At 35.8% G+C, this 17,764-nt stretch overlaps 1 protein-coding gene across 3 annotated transcripts in view; it reads left to right on the top strand.

Moving 5' to 3' along the window:
• The window catches only part of NLGN4X (neuroligin 4 X-linked), a gene marked incomplete at both ends in the record, with an annotated part of 126,573 nt that extends 112,506 nt beyond the window's left edge, over positions 1–14,067 (top strand). For all 3 annotated transcript variants that reach the window (XM_082334065.1, XM_082334064.1, XM_082334066.1), the window contains 3 exons: positions 2,602–2,787; positions 4,711–5,500; positions 13,218–14,067. In XM_082334065.1, coding sequence (XP_082190191.1) covers positions 2,602–2,787; positions 4,711–5,500; positions 13,218–14,067 — 1,826 coding nt within the window. The remainder of the gene's footprint in view (positions 1–2,601; positions 2,788–4,710; positions 5,501–13,217) is intronic.
• Between the last annotated feature and the right edge of the window lie 3,697 nt (positions 14,068–17,764).

Genomic DNA, 17,764 nt, shown 5'->3' with positions numbered 1-17,764 from the left:
GCTGTTCTGAAATCTTCACAGTGGTCCCAGGAAAAAAAAAAAAAAAAAGAAATTTCTTAATGTTGTGTATTTCTGGACAAATACTTACTCCCTGCCTGAATTTCTTGAAATGGCTTTGAACAAATGTTTTGATCTAGTATTCAGAGCATGAAAGAAAATATATCCTCATCAAGAAAAGACAGATTTATGAATACAGTTTATGTCATGTGGACCTGACACTTTGCCATGATGATTATTTTTTAAATTAAGAAAATTTGTTCTTGCAATTAATGAGAATCATCAGAGAACTGTGGAAACAAACAAACAAACAAATCTTCATTTGTCTGACATCAGATATTCACTGACAGCAGTTTTACTCAGTCAGATTTTCCACATTTACATTTGGAAAGAATTCAAAATCACAAAGATCAACCAGCTTTAGCTTGATGCTGCTAGAAGAGCTAAAATGTATTTAGGCTCTGAATACTAACTACTGTGCTGCTTTAAAGGTTACAACAGTCACTTTCTCCCAGGGAGGTCATAGTTCTGATTGAATAAAGGCTTAATTATAGAATATTATAGAACATTGCAGTGAGCTGCAGCAACAAAGCCAGCAAGTGTGTTATTCTTTCTTTGACAATCCTAAAAAGATAATAAAGGCATGTGAAAATGAGAAAAACACATCTGTTAAAAAAATTGAGGCAATTATGGATTAATAGTTTGTTTGTTTTTTCCCTATTGGTATAGAAGAGAAAAAGATGTCACTGCTATTCTAACCACTGTGCTTGCCATTATTAGAGACTTTTTTATCAGAAAACCATATCAAATACTATTTAGCAATAAGGATATGATTCGTATTACTGCAACTGAAGCAACTGCTTTGTGAAGAATACAGGGACTCATCAGACACTTGCTGATATTAAATAGCTATTAATAATTACTAATTAAATACGAAAAAGATTCTTTTGGGTGCAAGGTAATACATTCCATTCAATCATGCCTAACCTCGCATGCAGAAATTTATGCCACCATAATATAGGCCATATAGAATTCCATATTTAGAGTTTAGTCGTTGTATGATCTTACTTTAAACGTTGAGGCTGGATTTTGCATCTCCTTGTAGGAATTTTACCACAGAAAACATTACGGAAATACAGGTGTGAATGTCCGACATAAAATTCCTTCTTTTCTCTTGCCTTTCCTTCTCTTCTGCTTCCTCCATATTGTGAATCCCTTCCACCCTGTGAATTTTCATTCTGCCTATCACTGAAAAAATAACTACAGCCGATGCAAAGTGATCTGTTCCCCTTTGCCAAAGCAAGTGAAATGTACTGCAAGGCCTTGTTTTCCCTAGGGACCTCAGGCTTCCCTTGTAGTCCTTCCTAGGAGTGTGAAGGTCTTGTCACACCAGGCTAAGGTGGCTCAAGATTATAGACTGTCTCATCTCAAACTGCTCCGGGACTACAGATCTCCTGAGTCCTGGGGCCCTCTTCTGGCAAATTTGTCTGAACTGATAATTAGCTTGGAAACACCAGCCAAGTGATTTCTTTGTTTTGTCTTGATGAGCAGCTGTCAGCAGTGCTTAAATCAGTAACGTCCATCTGAAAACTTCCATTTGCTATAAGGTATTTCTAATAGACTTCTGACTTCCAGTTGTCTGACAGGAAAAGGTCTGTGGGAGTTAAAAAGAGGAGTGTGAGTACATGGCTTGATGTGGTAATTTGGACATAGCACAAGGTCTTAACTGTGAATGATAGGCAGCATGGATAACTGAAATGTTTCACCTTAGCTGGTTTCAGAAAAACAAAATTAATCTCAGTCCTAGTCTTTCTGTGATTTTGTTCTCAGTTGCAAGACAAGCAGCAATTGTGTCATGTTTTGTTTCTAAAATCTGATAACCACAGTACAGGAACAAAAAATAGCAGTGCAGCTTTCCCTGCAATTTCCAAGGAAAGACACAAAACCCGATTTGTTCAGACAAAATCTCTGAGACAAGGACTGAATTGCTGAGGATTTACCTGCTATCTTCCTAATAAATATCCTCTCTGAAATTGGAGTGTAATTTTTTCCTAGGCCTTTTTCCTGTTCCTTTTACTATTTTCTTCATCCTTCTTTTTCTGTTTCTGAGTATGTCTATCCATATCACAAGTACAATAATTTAAAGAGCTATGTAGTTCAGGACAATTTTTGTCCACAGTAAGAAGCATTTAAATTAACGTGTTACAGAGCCTTATTATCAGTGGAAGACTGGGTATCTCACTGCTTCTTTGCACAAAAATGATGTCCTAGCTTTTTGTACCTTAATCACATACAGTTATCAAATGTTTAAAATCTTCAGTCTGTATTGTTGCATTGATATAGAATTATTTCAAAAAGGAAATAATGATTTTTCACAAACGTGACTTCTGCAGTAGGGTAAAAACAAAGCAAAACCAAACAGCATACAGAATGAGTTCCACTGCCTGCACTGGAGACATTTAACTAGGATTGTGACCTTTGAAAAAAAGAAGAAAAAAGAAAAGCTCAGAAGATAAAAAGATGGGAAGATGTGTTGTGAATATGTGGATACCCTGTAGCTAACTCTGTATCTGGTGAACTAAAATTTTTTTTTTTGCCTTCTAGGTTTTTTAAGTACTGGGGACCAAGCTGCAAAAGGCAATTATGGATTGCTTGACCAAATCCAAGCTTTACGTTGGATTGAAGAAAATATTGGATCTTTCGGAGGAGACCCGAAAAGAGTTACTATTTTTGGATCTGGGGCAGGAGCTTCCTGTGTCAGTCTCCTGACACTCTCTCACTATTCGGAAGGTAACAATCTTCTGAGCAAAGCACTTTTTTTTTTAAACATCATAGTGTAACAAAAATGGCTATATAAGGTAGGCTGAATTAGAATTACATGAGGTCTGTAATTTTGTAAAATACCTACTAGCTAGTATTCTGGATTTATATTAGTAAACATAAATATTTTTATATGAAAAATTTAATGCTATTATAGCAGAAATTTCATGCAAGAAATGCCATGGGCAATGTACTTTTTCTAGCTTTATCAACAGTCTCCACTGGCTCTTCTATCAAAGAATTTGCCCTAATTAAAATGGAAAAGGGCAATGACCTTTTCCATTTTTTACACACTCTTGTCTGCACTTCCAACATGTATTTAGATGTTTTCCTTACTTAATAATAACGTAACTTAACCTTATTTAAAAATGCATTTAACTTCCCACAAGTACTGTGTGATCCCACACAGAGTTCTTAAGATTTTGGTAAGTGTTTGAGCCGTGGGATTTCTACCCTCAACACCTCCCCCGCAAAAAAAAACAACCCAGACACAAAAAAAAAACCAAACACACAAAAAAAAAAGAAAAAACAACAAACAAAAAAACCCCAACAACAACAACAACAAAATACCAAACAAGAATATACAGCACCAGTACTGAACCATAAATATTCCTGGTGATAAGACCAAATCTACAAAGAGTTTATAAAAGAAGACAAGAACAAAATATCTGTTGTATTTATAAGTCCATGCTATTTCTATCACATAAAACCAGACAGAAATCTATGGCAGAAGGCTAAGTCCTAGGAAGCACTTGTAGCAGGGCTGCTGGTAAATACACCCTATTTGGAAATACATTGAATTATGCCTGACAGTTTAGTCTATTGATACAAATACGGTGCAGTGAATAACTGTTGAGTAAGCCATGCCAAAATCAAGCAGATGGAACCATGAAAAACTTAACTAATCACATCACTGAAATTTTGTAGCGTGTGCAGTAAGTAATCATCACAAAGGTATATCAACCACAGACAGTTTTTCCCATAAATGCTTCAAGGTCTTTAAATGTTTTTGTAGCTCTTGCTGCCTTTGACATTTCAAGAGCTTGACAGTAGAAATCATGTGCAGAAGAGGCCCAGGCATTTTAATTTAAGTATAAAATAGGCCATTTTTGTGATTTTACCAGGAAAAAAAGATGGGGCAGATTCACCAGTAAGCTCCAGTTGCTTTTCAGTGCTATGGTGGCACAAAGAAGCTCTTTAGACTGGGTCTTTCAGCTCTGTTTATATTAGTACATATGAAACAACCAGAAAGAACTATTGAATCTCATCTTACTCTCTTCCAAAAAATGTAAATATATTTTAATTCAACATATAGGCAAGGGCTAACACACACACACACATATTAAGATGATAAAGAAAAAAATATGTCAGAGTAGAAAACTCAAGCCTATTAAATTGGTTTTTTTTTAAATTATATGATGCATGGCTTCTGTGAAGGAAATGAGAGTGTATAATTTTCATTTGACCTTTAAACTACTGAAGAGCACATTTATAAGCATCATTTACCTGGTGAAGAGGATATGATCACTTGTAGCTGCCACTCCTTTAAAGAAATTTTACAGGACTACCACTGTGCTAAAGCCAGGGAACTTCCATTAAAGATGCAAGAAAACTGCAGTACAAGCATGAGTTTTGTTCTTGAAACAGTAACCTGAAACCTTCATGCTTTATGTGTGTGAACATCAAGAACAAGAGAGATTTTAATTAGTAGCCTATTAGAGATGCTGTAAAAAGGAAGCAGTGAGTAGAATATATGGAAATTGAACTGAAATTTAAGTATATGCATCCTTTTGTTATTGTATAATCAAAGCTTTCTTTGCTTAGAGAAAGTTGCTTTTTTAATTTTTTTTTAATATGTAATTGGATTTGCATTTAAACAATTTGCACCTGCAGGTTTGTTCCAAAAGGCAATCATACAGAGTGGAACAGCCCTGTCCAGCTGGGCAGTGAACTACCAGCCTGCCAAGTACACTCGGATATTGGCAGATAAAGTGGGCTGCGACATGCTGGATACCACTGATTTGGTTGAATGTCTTCGGAATAAGAATTACAAAGAACTCATTCAACAGACCATCACTCCAGCCACATACCACATTGCCTTTGGGCCTGTGATAGATGGAGATGTGATTCCAGATGACCCTCAGATTCTCATGGAGCAAGGGGAATTCCTTAACTATGATATAATGTTGGGCGTGAATCAAGGGGAAGGTTTAAAATTTGTGGACGGCATTGTAGACAATGAAGATGGTGTTTCCCCCAATGATTTTGACTTCTCCGTCTCCAATTTTGTGGACAATCTATATGGTTATCCAGAAGGGAAAGATACACTGCGAGAGACCATTAAATTCATGTACACTGACTGGGCAGACAAAGAAAACCCTGAAACAAGACGGAAGACCCTGGTCGCTCTTTTTACAGACCACCAGTGGGTTGCTCCAGCTGTTGCTACTGCTGACCTGCATGCTCAGTATGGATCTCCGACATATTTCTATGCATTTTATCACCATTGCCAAAGTGAAATGAAACCCAGCTGGGCTGATTCAGCTCATGGTGATGAAGTCCCTTATGTGTTTGGGATTCCTATGATTGGCCCCACAGAACTGTTCAACTGCAACTTTTCCAAGAATGATGTCATGCTCAGTGCAGTAGTTATGACATACTGGACTAACTTCGCCAAAACTGGGTAAGTCTGACCTCCAGCATTCTTTTTTGTTGGTAACATACTTCTAAAATAGTATCCCATAGCAGTGGCTTCAAACCCTGATCTTGCAGCAGTATTATAGCACTATTTACGTAAGAGAGAAGGTAACTGGGGCTTATTCATATTTAATAGATTTTTAATTAGTGTGTTCCCTCAAACTATTTTCTTTCAGCAGCTCAGTGAGAATGATAATGCACTGTATTTTTGATTTAAAAAATAGGGCAATTATTAAGACAAAGCATGTCTCAGAGAAAAGGCAGCTCACTAAGATACTGAAAAATCAGAAGCAACATGTCTGCTACTTAAAGAAGGAACTGTCAGGCAGATAGCACTTATCTGCTACAAAAGAAAGGAAGTTATTGTTTTTAGCGACCTTCACAGGGATGGGGACTCAGGGAGGTATTGGAACAGAAAGGCAGACACTGGAAAAATTTTTCCCTTTGAGGGCTATAATGGCAATAATAAGTACTTGACTGGAATGAAGAAGAGACTCAGATATAAATTTTGCTTTGAGAAGGTTAAAAATTTAAATTAATTCTGCTTACAAAACAAAATAAAGACATCAATGTTTTGCTGAAATAGAGTTGTAAACATCAAGGAAAGAACCCTCAAAGCAGCTTAATCTGCGAGTGTTATTAATAATTTCTGTCCTCTTCCTATAGCATTCCTTTAAAGAGCACTGCAGTGTTTTACTTGAGCAGCAAGTGCTTTTTCGTTAACCTTGAGTCTTTGGTATTGAATTAAAACAAAGATACTTGTGGCATAAAGGGGCTGTAAATCTTTCCAATGAATGTTTACTGGCAGGATTGGGCTCTGGAAACTGCAGCTTTACTGCACTGCAGTGAATGGTATGCAGCGATATAAGAAAAATTCAGAGATACCTAGTGTGAAACACTCAGAAGCTTCGGCAGGTCTTGCAGCCTTTAATGAATCCAAATGACATTCAAGGGAGAGATATTCTGCAGTCTTAACAAAAACCTTGAGCATAAATTGAGTAAAAGCCAAATGCTTCAGGTTAATTTAAAAGGCAAAAAGAAAGCTTCTGTTGCACTGCATTTTAGATAAACAGGTACTTTTGCATGCAGAAATACCACAGTACTGTAACAATAGCGAATGAACTGTGGAATATTTAGATGTATTTGGCAACAAGAAGTCATCATTGCTGGGATGGACAAACCTCAGGATGAAAGCTTAGTTTATGGACAGTGAATGCCGCACGCTGGCTGTACCGCACACTCAGAAAGATGATTATACCATCAGTCTGTCTTTATTTTTATAGATGAAGTGTCACATATACATAGACGACTTCAGATCCTCACAAATGTACATAATTGTAATTATTATGGAGATACAAGATCTCCACAGTCTCACTATTATTTACAATTATTTTATGACTATTCCCTGTAGTCATATATAAGCAATTTTTTTGAGGCTGACAGGAGCTTCTCACAGCCCCAGCTGCGAGAATTACTCATAATTGCAAGCACTTTCCAGCTGTTGCTACTTGAAAGCTAATTTCAGCAGGCTATGCATGCCATCACCCAGTTCTCTGGTTATGAACCCATTGTCGTACTACACCTAAAAGCACAACAGGTGCTTTGGGAGAGCCATTAGTCATTTCTGAAACTTCACCATTGCTGATGAGAGAGGAGTGGGGTATATCTTCTGTTACAAACTTGCCCCTTTATAGATAGTCTGAAAGATGTGTCATTAAAAATGACCTCTGGCTGTAAAATTTCAGTTTTAACAAAGAAAAAAAAAGAGCAACCCAAGATACATTACTGGTTTTTTTTCTTCCTTTATATGAACAATGATTAATTGTTCTGGATAGTACAAGAGAATATTTGGAAGAAAATAATATTTTAATATTACATATGCTCTGCACCTCTGTGTGCAGGCACCTCAGTGCCTCCAATGGAAAAGGGAAGGTTGTAGCACCTCAAACCTAGAGCAACAGGGGACATATCTGGGTAACTGTTCTCCTCTCTACCTTCCCACATGCAATCTAGAATCCATGTGCCCACTCAGGTCGTCCAACTCTCAAAAAGATTGATATCGTTCAAGACTGTGTTGTTGGGGGCTTTGTTTTGAGTTTTTTTTTCCACCTTTTTTTTTAATTGGTCATTCCCATCCTTATTCTGATAGAACTTGCCTTTCTTTGTGTTTGTACCCATGGCAACACATATGAAAAAATCTGTTAACTACAAGATTTTATTATTCCACGTTTCCCTGTAGAAGAACCTTGAACATTAGAACTGCAGATTTATTTATTTAATTTTAATGCCTCTCAGACTTTTCCAGTCTTGGTGACTCTCCCACAGAGGTTGCATCCAGGTTCTTATTGTATAATTACAGCTCAGGTGGTACACCGTTCTGATGGACTGTGCTGGACTTTTAACTGACATGTCACCTGCTGCTAAAAAACACACATTGTTTAATGGGCCTACTGCCAAGGCTGGGTTTGGAGGGCAGGTCAATCCTGTAAAATCACCAGGTGTCAAAGACACAGCACAAGGCACAGTGCTTTTATTGTGTTCTACTTTGAAATCAGTTACTGAAGCTAGCAAACAGAAGGTGACAATTAAAGTTTCATGGCAAAAGGACCGTGTTTGAAATGAATACCTGGAAGCTGCATTTTACTAATCCTCCATTTTCTACCTTTATGACTTTTTTTTTTTTTTTTTTTTTGCATTAACAGTCATTTTGGCCTTTTCAAAACTATGTTTCTAATATGCCTCAGAAATAGGAAAGCAATTTGTTACAGAGTAGGTATGAGAAACTACATTCGGGATACAAAAATGACATGAAAATATGTTTTTTGATTCCACTATGTGCAAAATCATATGTGAGAGCTTCATTAAGAGGTACACTTAAAGCTTCAGTCTGCTGCCAGTAGTACTATCCTAACTGTAATGGCGATTTTATATGCTCAAATGTTCTGTTAGTTAGGGCCATGTTACATCCTTCGCAGATATATCAGCAGGGGGAGAGTGAACAACATGAGGGGATGTGTGCCAGTCCTTCACAGATACTCTGCCAGCTACACTCTTGTGAAGAAGGATTTGAAGTTTCATAGAGTAGATTTGAAGCCATGCTCTCATTAGAGGCATCTAATGAGGGTTTCTAAATTACCTAAAATTTCTAACTTACCTAAAATTTCTAAATTACCTAAAATAAAATTCTAAATTTCAAAATTAGAGGGTTTCTAAAAATTACCCTCATTTGAGGAGTTTGTTACAATACTCTGGTTTTGCTCCCATTCATCCAGCTCTACCTAGATTGGTGATAAAGGCCTAAAGGATGTATCCTTGTTTTCTTTGTAATTCAGATAAATACTCCTAAATTATTTTACTACCATTGATTCTGAAGCAAGAACCTAACTGAGTTATTAAAGATGTCTATGTTTTATATTCAGTTTGGCTTTCTAATGGAAGACACAATTAAACTTACAATGATTAAAGTGTGTTTTCAAGTCAATTCTCTGTGAACTCCTTTATGAGGCTGTTGCATTTCTTCTTGATATTTTTGTCTGAAGAAATAACTGTCTCCAGTGGCCAATCTGTGTTAGTCAAACAAAAGAGTTTGCTTTCCTTAGTTGTTATAATAGTTGCCTGGGAACATGGCAACAGTGGGACCTGGTGATAAGTGAGGAAAGGAGGTAAGGGAAAATATGCTTGTGTACCAATGCTTCAGGCAGGAATGGCTGTACCATTATTAATATTGTGACAACATGAAAAATCGGTGGAAGCATGAAGAAATGCCACAGTTTTTCTCTCTCTCTCTTTTTTTTTTTTTTTTTTTTTTTTTTTCCCTCCACATGGAGAAAAGAGGACTACTGAAAAAAAATAAATGATCAAGGGACATATCAGTGTCTTGGAGACAGACTCAGCATGTAACTGTTAAGACATTTTTCTCCCCAATGAAGTTAGAGAACAACACAATAGAATAAAACACTTTAAAAGTGCATTAACGTAACTGTTCCACTGTCCTGAGTGACAGTTAATGCTGTTGCAGAAGTAGTTAAAAGATGAATGATATTTCAACATGTTATACAGAATTCAGGATAAGAGAAAACTTCTTAAGATTTCCCATCATTCTTCCCATGCCAATATCACCAGATATGAAATACTCAGTTCCCTCATTTGCCCTCCAGGTCAGCTATTAATTCACCTTGTGAACAGGAGTGTGTGTTACTCTTCAGTCAGCATCCATTGCAGACACATTTACTTTACATCACCTGAGAAAAAAATCAGTAAACAGCAACATGTTGAATTGAGCAAAATCAGTGCAGACTGAAAGTGGGGGAAAAAAGTGATAAGTGAAATCAGATTATTCTGCACATTAATAAAAAAAAATACCTTAGGTAAGACAAGAAAGACTATCATATGTTCTTCTATCATATGGAAGACAAGTTCAGGCATTTCATGATGGGGGCGGTTTTTGGTGGAGAAACTGTTTAAATTGAATTCTAGAGGTGGTGAAAATAAATAATCAGAGATCAAAATTAATGGCAATAATAATCAATTTTGTTCTAGCAATAGGATGAAGAAAAAAAAAAAACCTCCCTGCCAACTAGTAGGACTAGAAAACAAGTTATCTAGTCCCTATAAGAGCCAGTAATGGAAGAAGTACGGAACTGAAAAGATATTATTCAGATTATATTTTTATCACCATGATTGCAGCGGGTTTTTACAGGAAGGTTTCCTAGCAGCCTTTTGTTCTGTAATTACACACTTGAGCCTCAAGAATGTCCAGAAATACAAAGGTGATGTGAGAAGCTAAAAAAAAGGAAAAGGAAATTTGAAGTTAAAGTAACAGATCAAAAGTTTTGTCAAACAGCTGATTTGATAGGAGAAAAGTACATCTATATTTTATGCCGTCCTATAATACTGGAAAAATGTTCATAATATGATAAACTGCCTAACTTCCCAAGAAAAAGACTTAACATGTCATAAGTTGTAACCTTTTGAATTTATGAATTGTCTCCAGTGTACATAGGAGGAGAGCCAAAGAAAGTAAAAATCCTCTTATTTATATCCACTGAATGTTTTTGGTAAATTATCATTAGTCTGTAAAACTAAGATGCATGCATTATTAGATCCTCTATTTAGGACTGAACTTAGTTATTTCTTTTGGAAAAAAAAAAAAAATCATTTCAATATCTATCCTCCAAATTCAGAGAGAATATTTAGACCATTTATTCAATTATTAAGTGATCAACCCTACAGTTCATGCCAATGGTAGAGTTCTGTTACCCTCAGCAAAAAAAATAACTTGTCTATAGAGTTGGCTGATTTTTTTTTATGTTCCTTGTTTCAATGGACAGCTTCATGCTCACACACAGCAGTGTAAACAAATCCTGAAATACAAGACTAGCTTCATGTAATGTAATCTTCTCTCTTGTGTTTGGAGGAGGCGGCAGCATAATTGGCTATTAACTAAATACAGTTAAAAGGGAGAGATGGAGGCAGAGAATGGAGGAGAGGGAAAGGAAAGGGAGGTTCGTATTTACTTGTTTTGTAAGCTGTTTGTAGGGGAAGGGAATGCCAATTTAAAAAATGTTTAGTTGCTAAAATCATCATCTGCTGTCATTTTTATAGGGGCATTAAAAAAAAAAAAAAAAAAAAGAATAAAAAAACCGTGCATGTCCAGCTTGGCTCATTGAAATGAGTGCTCAGCTGCTTCATTTCCTGTACTGTGTATCAAGCGCAACTTGTTTACATGAGCTAGCTTAATTTATACGTCTTCTGCAGGACCCTTTCCAGAGTCTTTTGTGCTATGAGTCAGAACAGCAAGTAGGGAGAACACAAGATGGATTTTGTGCTGTAACTCTTGCAGGATTTTGAGCTTCTGACAAGAAAAATGCTTTGTATTTTGGTAATCTTGCTTATTTTTAATTTGCTTTAGAATTTATGTATTGAAACCCAAAGTACTGTAGTAGTAGATATATTGAATTGGGTCAATATCTTCTCCTCTGGATTTGCCAAATCTTTCAGTCTGTTCTTCAAGAACAAAAGAAATACTTTTATTTCCTTCTTGAATGCATGCTAGAATCCCGCAAAGTAGCAGCATACATCAGCTGCTGTACTGCTTGGAAGTGGATATTACTCCTCTAGCTTCAACTAGGATAAAGAATTACTAAGCAATTATCTTTTTCTTTGGAAATAACACAATTGGCTAACTATTATTACATAAAATGAAAGATAGATAGATAGGTAGGTAGATAGATAGATAGATAGATAGATAAATGAAATAGCCACAGTTCTGGAACCCCTGGTTTATATTTTATTGTGATGGAAAAGATATGATACGGTATAATATAGAAAAAAAAAAAAAAACAAACCACTCAAAAAAACCTCAAACACCTAAAACTACAAGCATAAGTAAACCAAAGTACCAAAATTATATAGAAGAAGAATTCTTCCTTTCACTCAAAAAAAGGTAAGATAAATTCTTTCAGGTAAACAGATGAATACCGGAATCATGAGATTATTAAAGTCAAATTACCAGTCTGGTTTAAGAACTAAGGAATAGCTCTTTATGAACAGCAAAGGAATGCTAAACTAGGCAATCATGTTCATGAGCTCTTGAAAATGGAAAAAGAAAAAAACTAAAAATGCTTTAAAATCTGTACCAGTGGGTCTTGGTATTCCTGTGGCATTACATAATAGTATATTCAAAGAAAAGGAAAATATTAGAATGATTTTCACAGAAGATAAATTAATGCATATGGGAATGGGAAATTCTCAGAGTAATGCAGAGAAAATGAATCATGTACTCTCAGTATAATATAGCACAAAGTCCCAGAAAATATGCTTTGCTGCAAAACAAGATTCAAACTCAGAATATTAAACTCGGTATTAGTAATTTTAAATTTCTGTATTTTTTTCATGCCAAGAGGAAGGTGTAAAAAAATTATAAGGATACACAGACATTAGCCACATTTACATGCTTTTTGTGCCATTGGTTTGTCTTTATTCTGAACCTATAAGAAGAAAAGAAAAAAGAAAAGATGGGAAAAGCATAATTTCCATTAAATATTTGGGTTACCAATTTTGAAATTATCTCTGAGTAGTGTCCTGCTCTTATCTCTACTACTACTGAACTATTATAAAACTTGTTGATCTCAGCTAATATATTTCTCATCCCTACAAACTGGGACAGAATTAAGGCTCACTGTCCTATGGCCATTCAACATAGTTATTTAGTAGCAATGAGCACATGGAACTTTCAAATAGTAATCTCCAAATGCAAATGATGGAAAGATTTGCGACATACAAAGACTTCAGAGGCCTTTCCCTATAGTAGATATCTGAACGAAGGGGGACTAACAGCTCAGTAAAGGAACACAAAGAGAAATAGTTCCCAGTTACATGTATTAGCCCTACTACTTCATGTTTTGAAGTTTTTTATATGATATACAAAACCAGTATAAATTCTTATGGTCACATGGACTGCCAACATTGCCATAGGGATTAGATACCCATATTTGCTACTTACAGCAGTTTTTACAGTAATTTTTGTTTCATTTATTTATTAACATCTGTTGTTACGTTTGGGAGGGTTTTTTAACTTCTGTTTTTAGGTTATGTTAATTGTCGGATAAACTATTAACTAAAACATGGAGAGTTTTTTGGTTTTTTGCTTTTGTTTTTGTTTTTTTTAATGACTATAATATTGCCTGTTTTTATTTTTGTAGAGATCCAAACCAGCCTGTTCCACAGGACACAAAGTTCATCCACACAAAACCCAACCGCTTTGAAGAAGTGGCCTGGTCCAAATACAATCCTAAAGACCAGCTTTATCTGCATATTGGCCTGAAACCCCGAGTTCGTGATCACTACCGAGCAACAAAAGTTGCTTTCTGGTTGGAGCTTGTACCACACCTTCACAACCTGAATGAAATATTTCAGTACGTTTCCACAACAACTAAAGTCCCCCCTCCTGACATGACATCATTTCCTTATGTGACAAGACGTTCTCCTGGTAAATTGTGGCCAGCCACCAAACGCCCAGCAATGACACCTGCCAACAATCCCAAACATTCAAAAGACACCCATAAAACAGCTCCAGAGGATACGACAGTTCTGATAGAAAACAAGAGAGATTACTCCACGGAGCTGAGCGTCACCATTGCTGTGGGGGCGTCCTTGCTGTTCCTCAATATTTTAGCTTTTGCTGCATTATATTACAAGAAAGACAAGAGGCGTCATGAGACTCACAGGCGCCCTAGCCCCCAGAGAAACACAACCAATGATATCGCACACATACAGAACGAAGAGATTATGTCATTGCAGATGAAACAGCTAGAACATGACCATGAGTGTGAATCACTGCAGGCCCATGACACACTAAGACTAACCTGTCCACCTGACTACACGCTTACTTTGAGAAGGTCACCGGATGACATCCCACTAATGACACCCAACACCATAACCATGATTCCAAATACATTAACAGGAATGCAGCCTTTGCATACCTTCAACACCTTCAGTGGAGGACAAAACAGTACAAATTTGCCCCATGGACATTCGACTACTAGGGTATAGCTCAACCCTTCCCCCTCTACCCTCACAAGCCACTTGGAAGAAAGAAAAAATACACAAAAAAAAAAGAGGATAAAGTTGTAATACCATCCATTGAACACCTTGCCAAAATCTAAAGTAAAAACAAGTAAAAGAGAAGGACAGTCATTATTTTCTTACTGATCCTTCCCACAGAAACTCTCTGATGTTAAAGATCGACTACAAACCCTGTGAAATGTGAAAAGTGTATATTGCTGTTATGATACTGCTTTAAGATCTCAGCCACTTTGATTGAAAGTTGAGGCCAGAAGAAGTCACTTAAAATGGTGTTTTGAGTGTAACAAGCAAAGCAGAGTCTTCTGGAACACAGAGCCAGTGACTGTACAGGTGTTTTGTTTTGGTTTGTTTTTTTTTTTTTTAATAAATAAAATAATAAAAAAAAATCTTTATGTGCCATACCATGAATGGCCCTTGTTAAAGACATCACCATGGGCTTTTACCCAACATATGAAGCTGTAATCCAGATGGGGGAAATAGAATTTTATTATTAAAAACAAAAATGAAAAAAAAAAAAAGAGGAGGACTGACTATGCAGTAAAATACGTATAGTTCTGTGCAAAGAGATGACTTGCCAGCCTGAACTATATTTAAAGAAACTTTGTAAAAATGTACATAGCTGTGAGTTTAAAAACAAAAAAAAAAAGCTTTTATTGATGTTTTCAGTTTGAAAAGAGCTTTTAGAAAGATTGTGCATTCAGTTGTGACCTATGTGTATATACATTAGTCATATCACCTCTGTTTCCTCCAAGCTCAAAGGAGGAGTTTCTTCTTAATTACTAGTGGTAAACAAAAACCATGAGTTTTTTCTAACATGTTTCATTTATATGAGGCCATGGTGTCATGCAGAGGATACAGCTGTCTGTGTGACCTGCATATTTTCTCTTACAGGTTACACTAGTGCATGTTAAAGTATTCATAGGAGATTGTTGTTCTTTTCTGAAACTTTTTTTTCTATAATTTAATTTTGTGTTAGCCTTTATTAAATTGCAACACAGCAATGGATTGGAAAATGGAGAAAAAAAAACACAAAAGAAAATAATTATTATTTTAAGCTTGTTGAACTGAACCAAGAAACATCCAATAATATATATTTAGAGTCCAGTTTGTAGTTCTTGGTTATTGTGACACATTAGGAAGAGTTTTGTGCCCTGAGAAAAGCAAAGAAAGCCTGTGTTTTGGTCAGCCTTTTCTGAGGAAAACTAGCTCTATACTCACCAGCATTTGCCGCAGAATCTCAGCTGAGAAAGCACCTTCTTAGCTTTGCTAAAAGAAATAAAACCACAATTTGAAAGTGGGGAAATGGTGGGTTGGTTGGCTGGCTGTTTTTTAAAGTGTTCAGAAATGATCAGTGTGTAAAGAACTTCTCTGCCCAGTATCCTGTTTTGTACTTGAGAGCATACCTGTCAGAAAATACTTTTTTTGCTGATTTATTACACAGCAGTCCCGTAGTCAGTGAGCATTACGAAGAGGGAAGCAGAGATATCGTCAGCTGTTCCGCAACTGAATAAAACAGAAAATCCCAGAGAGCATCACTCTCAGGAAGAGCAAAATTCTTAGCTGATTATTCCCTTCTGCCCTTCCTTCACTAGGAAACCAGGGGCCAAGCAGAGCTATCAAACAAAGGAACTTAGCAGTTTGATTCAAACAACTGATTTGAATGTGAAAAGCTAGAAATAAGTTATTGCAGATGAAGATTGCTTTATATTTTGTCTTTGAAAGTTACTCCATCATCGAGAGTTAGTAACCAAAGATATTTGAACAAATTGGTCTGCATTTGGACATGATTATCCCAGATGTATTTTCTATCATTAATTCACAACTGAGCTGCATCAATATCATATGTCCCATAAGTATCTAACACAAGATGCCTTGTACCTCTTCTTGCTTTCTATGCTTTTTGTTTCCTAAGAAAATATCTTGGAATAGTCACCCCTACAAATAAAATCAAAGATAAGGTGAATCACTGAGGTCTAGTCATCTGTACAACTCCTCGTTGTAGCAGACAGTAAAACAGATTCTGAAGGAAAGAAATAATAAGAAAGTTAATGACATGATAAAAATGCAACATGTGGCTAATATAATCCTTTATCTGTAATAAATGTGCTATAAACAAGACCTGGATGCTCAGGTTGGAATGTGATGAAGCAAGAACCCCAAAGTACAACCAGTAACAAATGGAAAACTGTTTTTTTTTCACTGATCCATCACATAATGTTAATTAATGCTGACTCTATACCAGGCCATTTCCACCACCTATGTAATGCCTCAGCTGAGATGCAGCAGTTCATAACTCTTAAAAAAGGTAGGGAAAAAAAAAAAAAAAGAAAAAAAGAAAAAAGTAAAAAAAAAAGGTAATGATGCTTGGCATCATAATCAGTTCGGTATGTTTGTAATGTGAATTACAGTATTTGTTTAGTACTTCCAATTGTCTTCTGCTAGCAATATGTACAGTACTGTGTCAGGCTTGTGACATTTGGGTAAAAAAAAAAAAGTTCCTGTAAGTGAATGATTTTAGCTTTTAAAAGTAATTACAATCAAGTTGATTTAATAATTTGATACATCTGGACTGATGTATGATTTATAGAGGGAAGAGATTTATAGGGTCTTCATAGAATTCTATAACAATTATATCAAAATATACTTTGCAAACTGTAAAAGAAAAACAAAAGTACTTTCCCAGGCTTATATTCTTGACCTTAAGAGGCACGCAGGGTTTAATGGTTTCTTCTGTTATTGTTTTGCAATTTTGGTTTTTTGCCTTAAGTAATGATAGAAGATATATATGGCTGGACACATATGTATAAACTTTTCAGCAGCATTTTTAATAATAAAATATCACAGTATTTTCTATGCTTTGTGCAAAGAACTACGTGTTCATCCTTTTGTATAGAAAGTCTTTCAGAGGTGTGTTTTCTGCCCCATCTCCATTTCATTATCTAATGTAAACAATGCCTTGATACACAGTACAAAAATATTAAAGTAACAGGTTGCACTTTTAAGTTAGTGTTGAGTTTTCATGGCTTTTGTACTTCTATAAGCCTGCCAGTAAAAGGAAAGAAACTCAGACAATAAAGATATAAGAGAATAAGCTCCATATATTTATTACCTGTATGCACTGCAACTCCCATTGAAGCAATGGTTTAATTGTTCTGTTAGTATTTTCTGTAGCACTGAAAAAAAAGCTTAAGTAAGCAGCTTTCCATATTAGTGTATAGTTTAGCAGCTGAAAAATGTATCTTCCAAATTAGGGATCAAAATAATTCAGATAAATCTAATACATCCAGCCTCCACAAGTAAATATACTTTCATTTTATATTTAAAATTTAGATAAACAATGAGTTTCGTTAGCAAAAAATATGTAGGAGTAGCAATATAAGTTACTCATATGTATTTAAGGGATTTACATATATTGCAGGTATGTTAATATCATTCTTCCTTCAAAAGCTGAGTAAGTAAATATAGTTTGTTCTTTTATGCTGTTAAATTCCATTTATCAACCAGGCTTCCTTTCACTGGAAAGGTACATAAACATTTTAGTAATTTGAGCTGGTTATTGTTTGCTTTCTGTAATTATTCTCGTGAGATCCCATCTGGACTACTACATTCAGCTCTGGGGCCTCCAACAAAAGAAGGACGTGGACCTGTTGGAGCGAGTCCAGAG

This window comes from Platalea leucorodia, assembly GCF_965183815.1.
Source record: "Platalea leucorodia genome assembly, chromosome: 2".
Lineage (NCBI taxonomy): Eukaryota > Metazoa > Chordata > Aves > Pelecaniformes > Threskiornithidae > Platalea > Platalea leucorodia.
The sequence above is the reverse complement of the archived record's forward strand: the minus strand, read 5'-3'. Positions and strand labels throughout refer to the sequence as shown.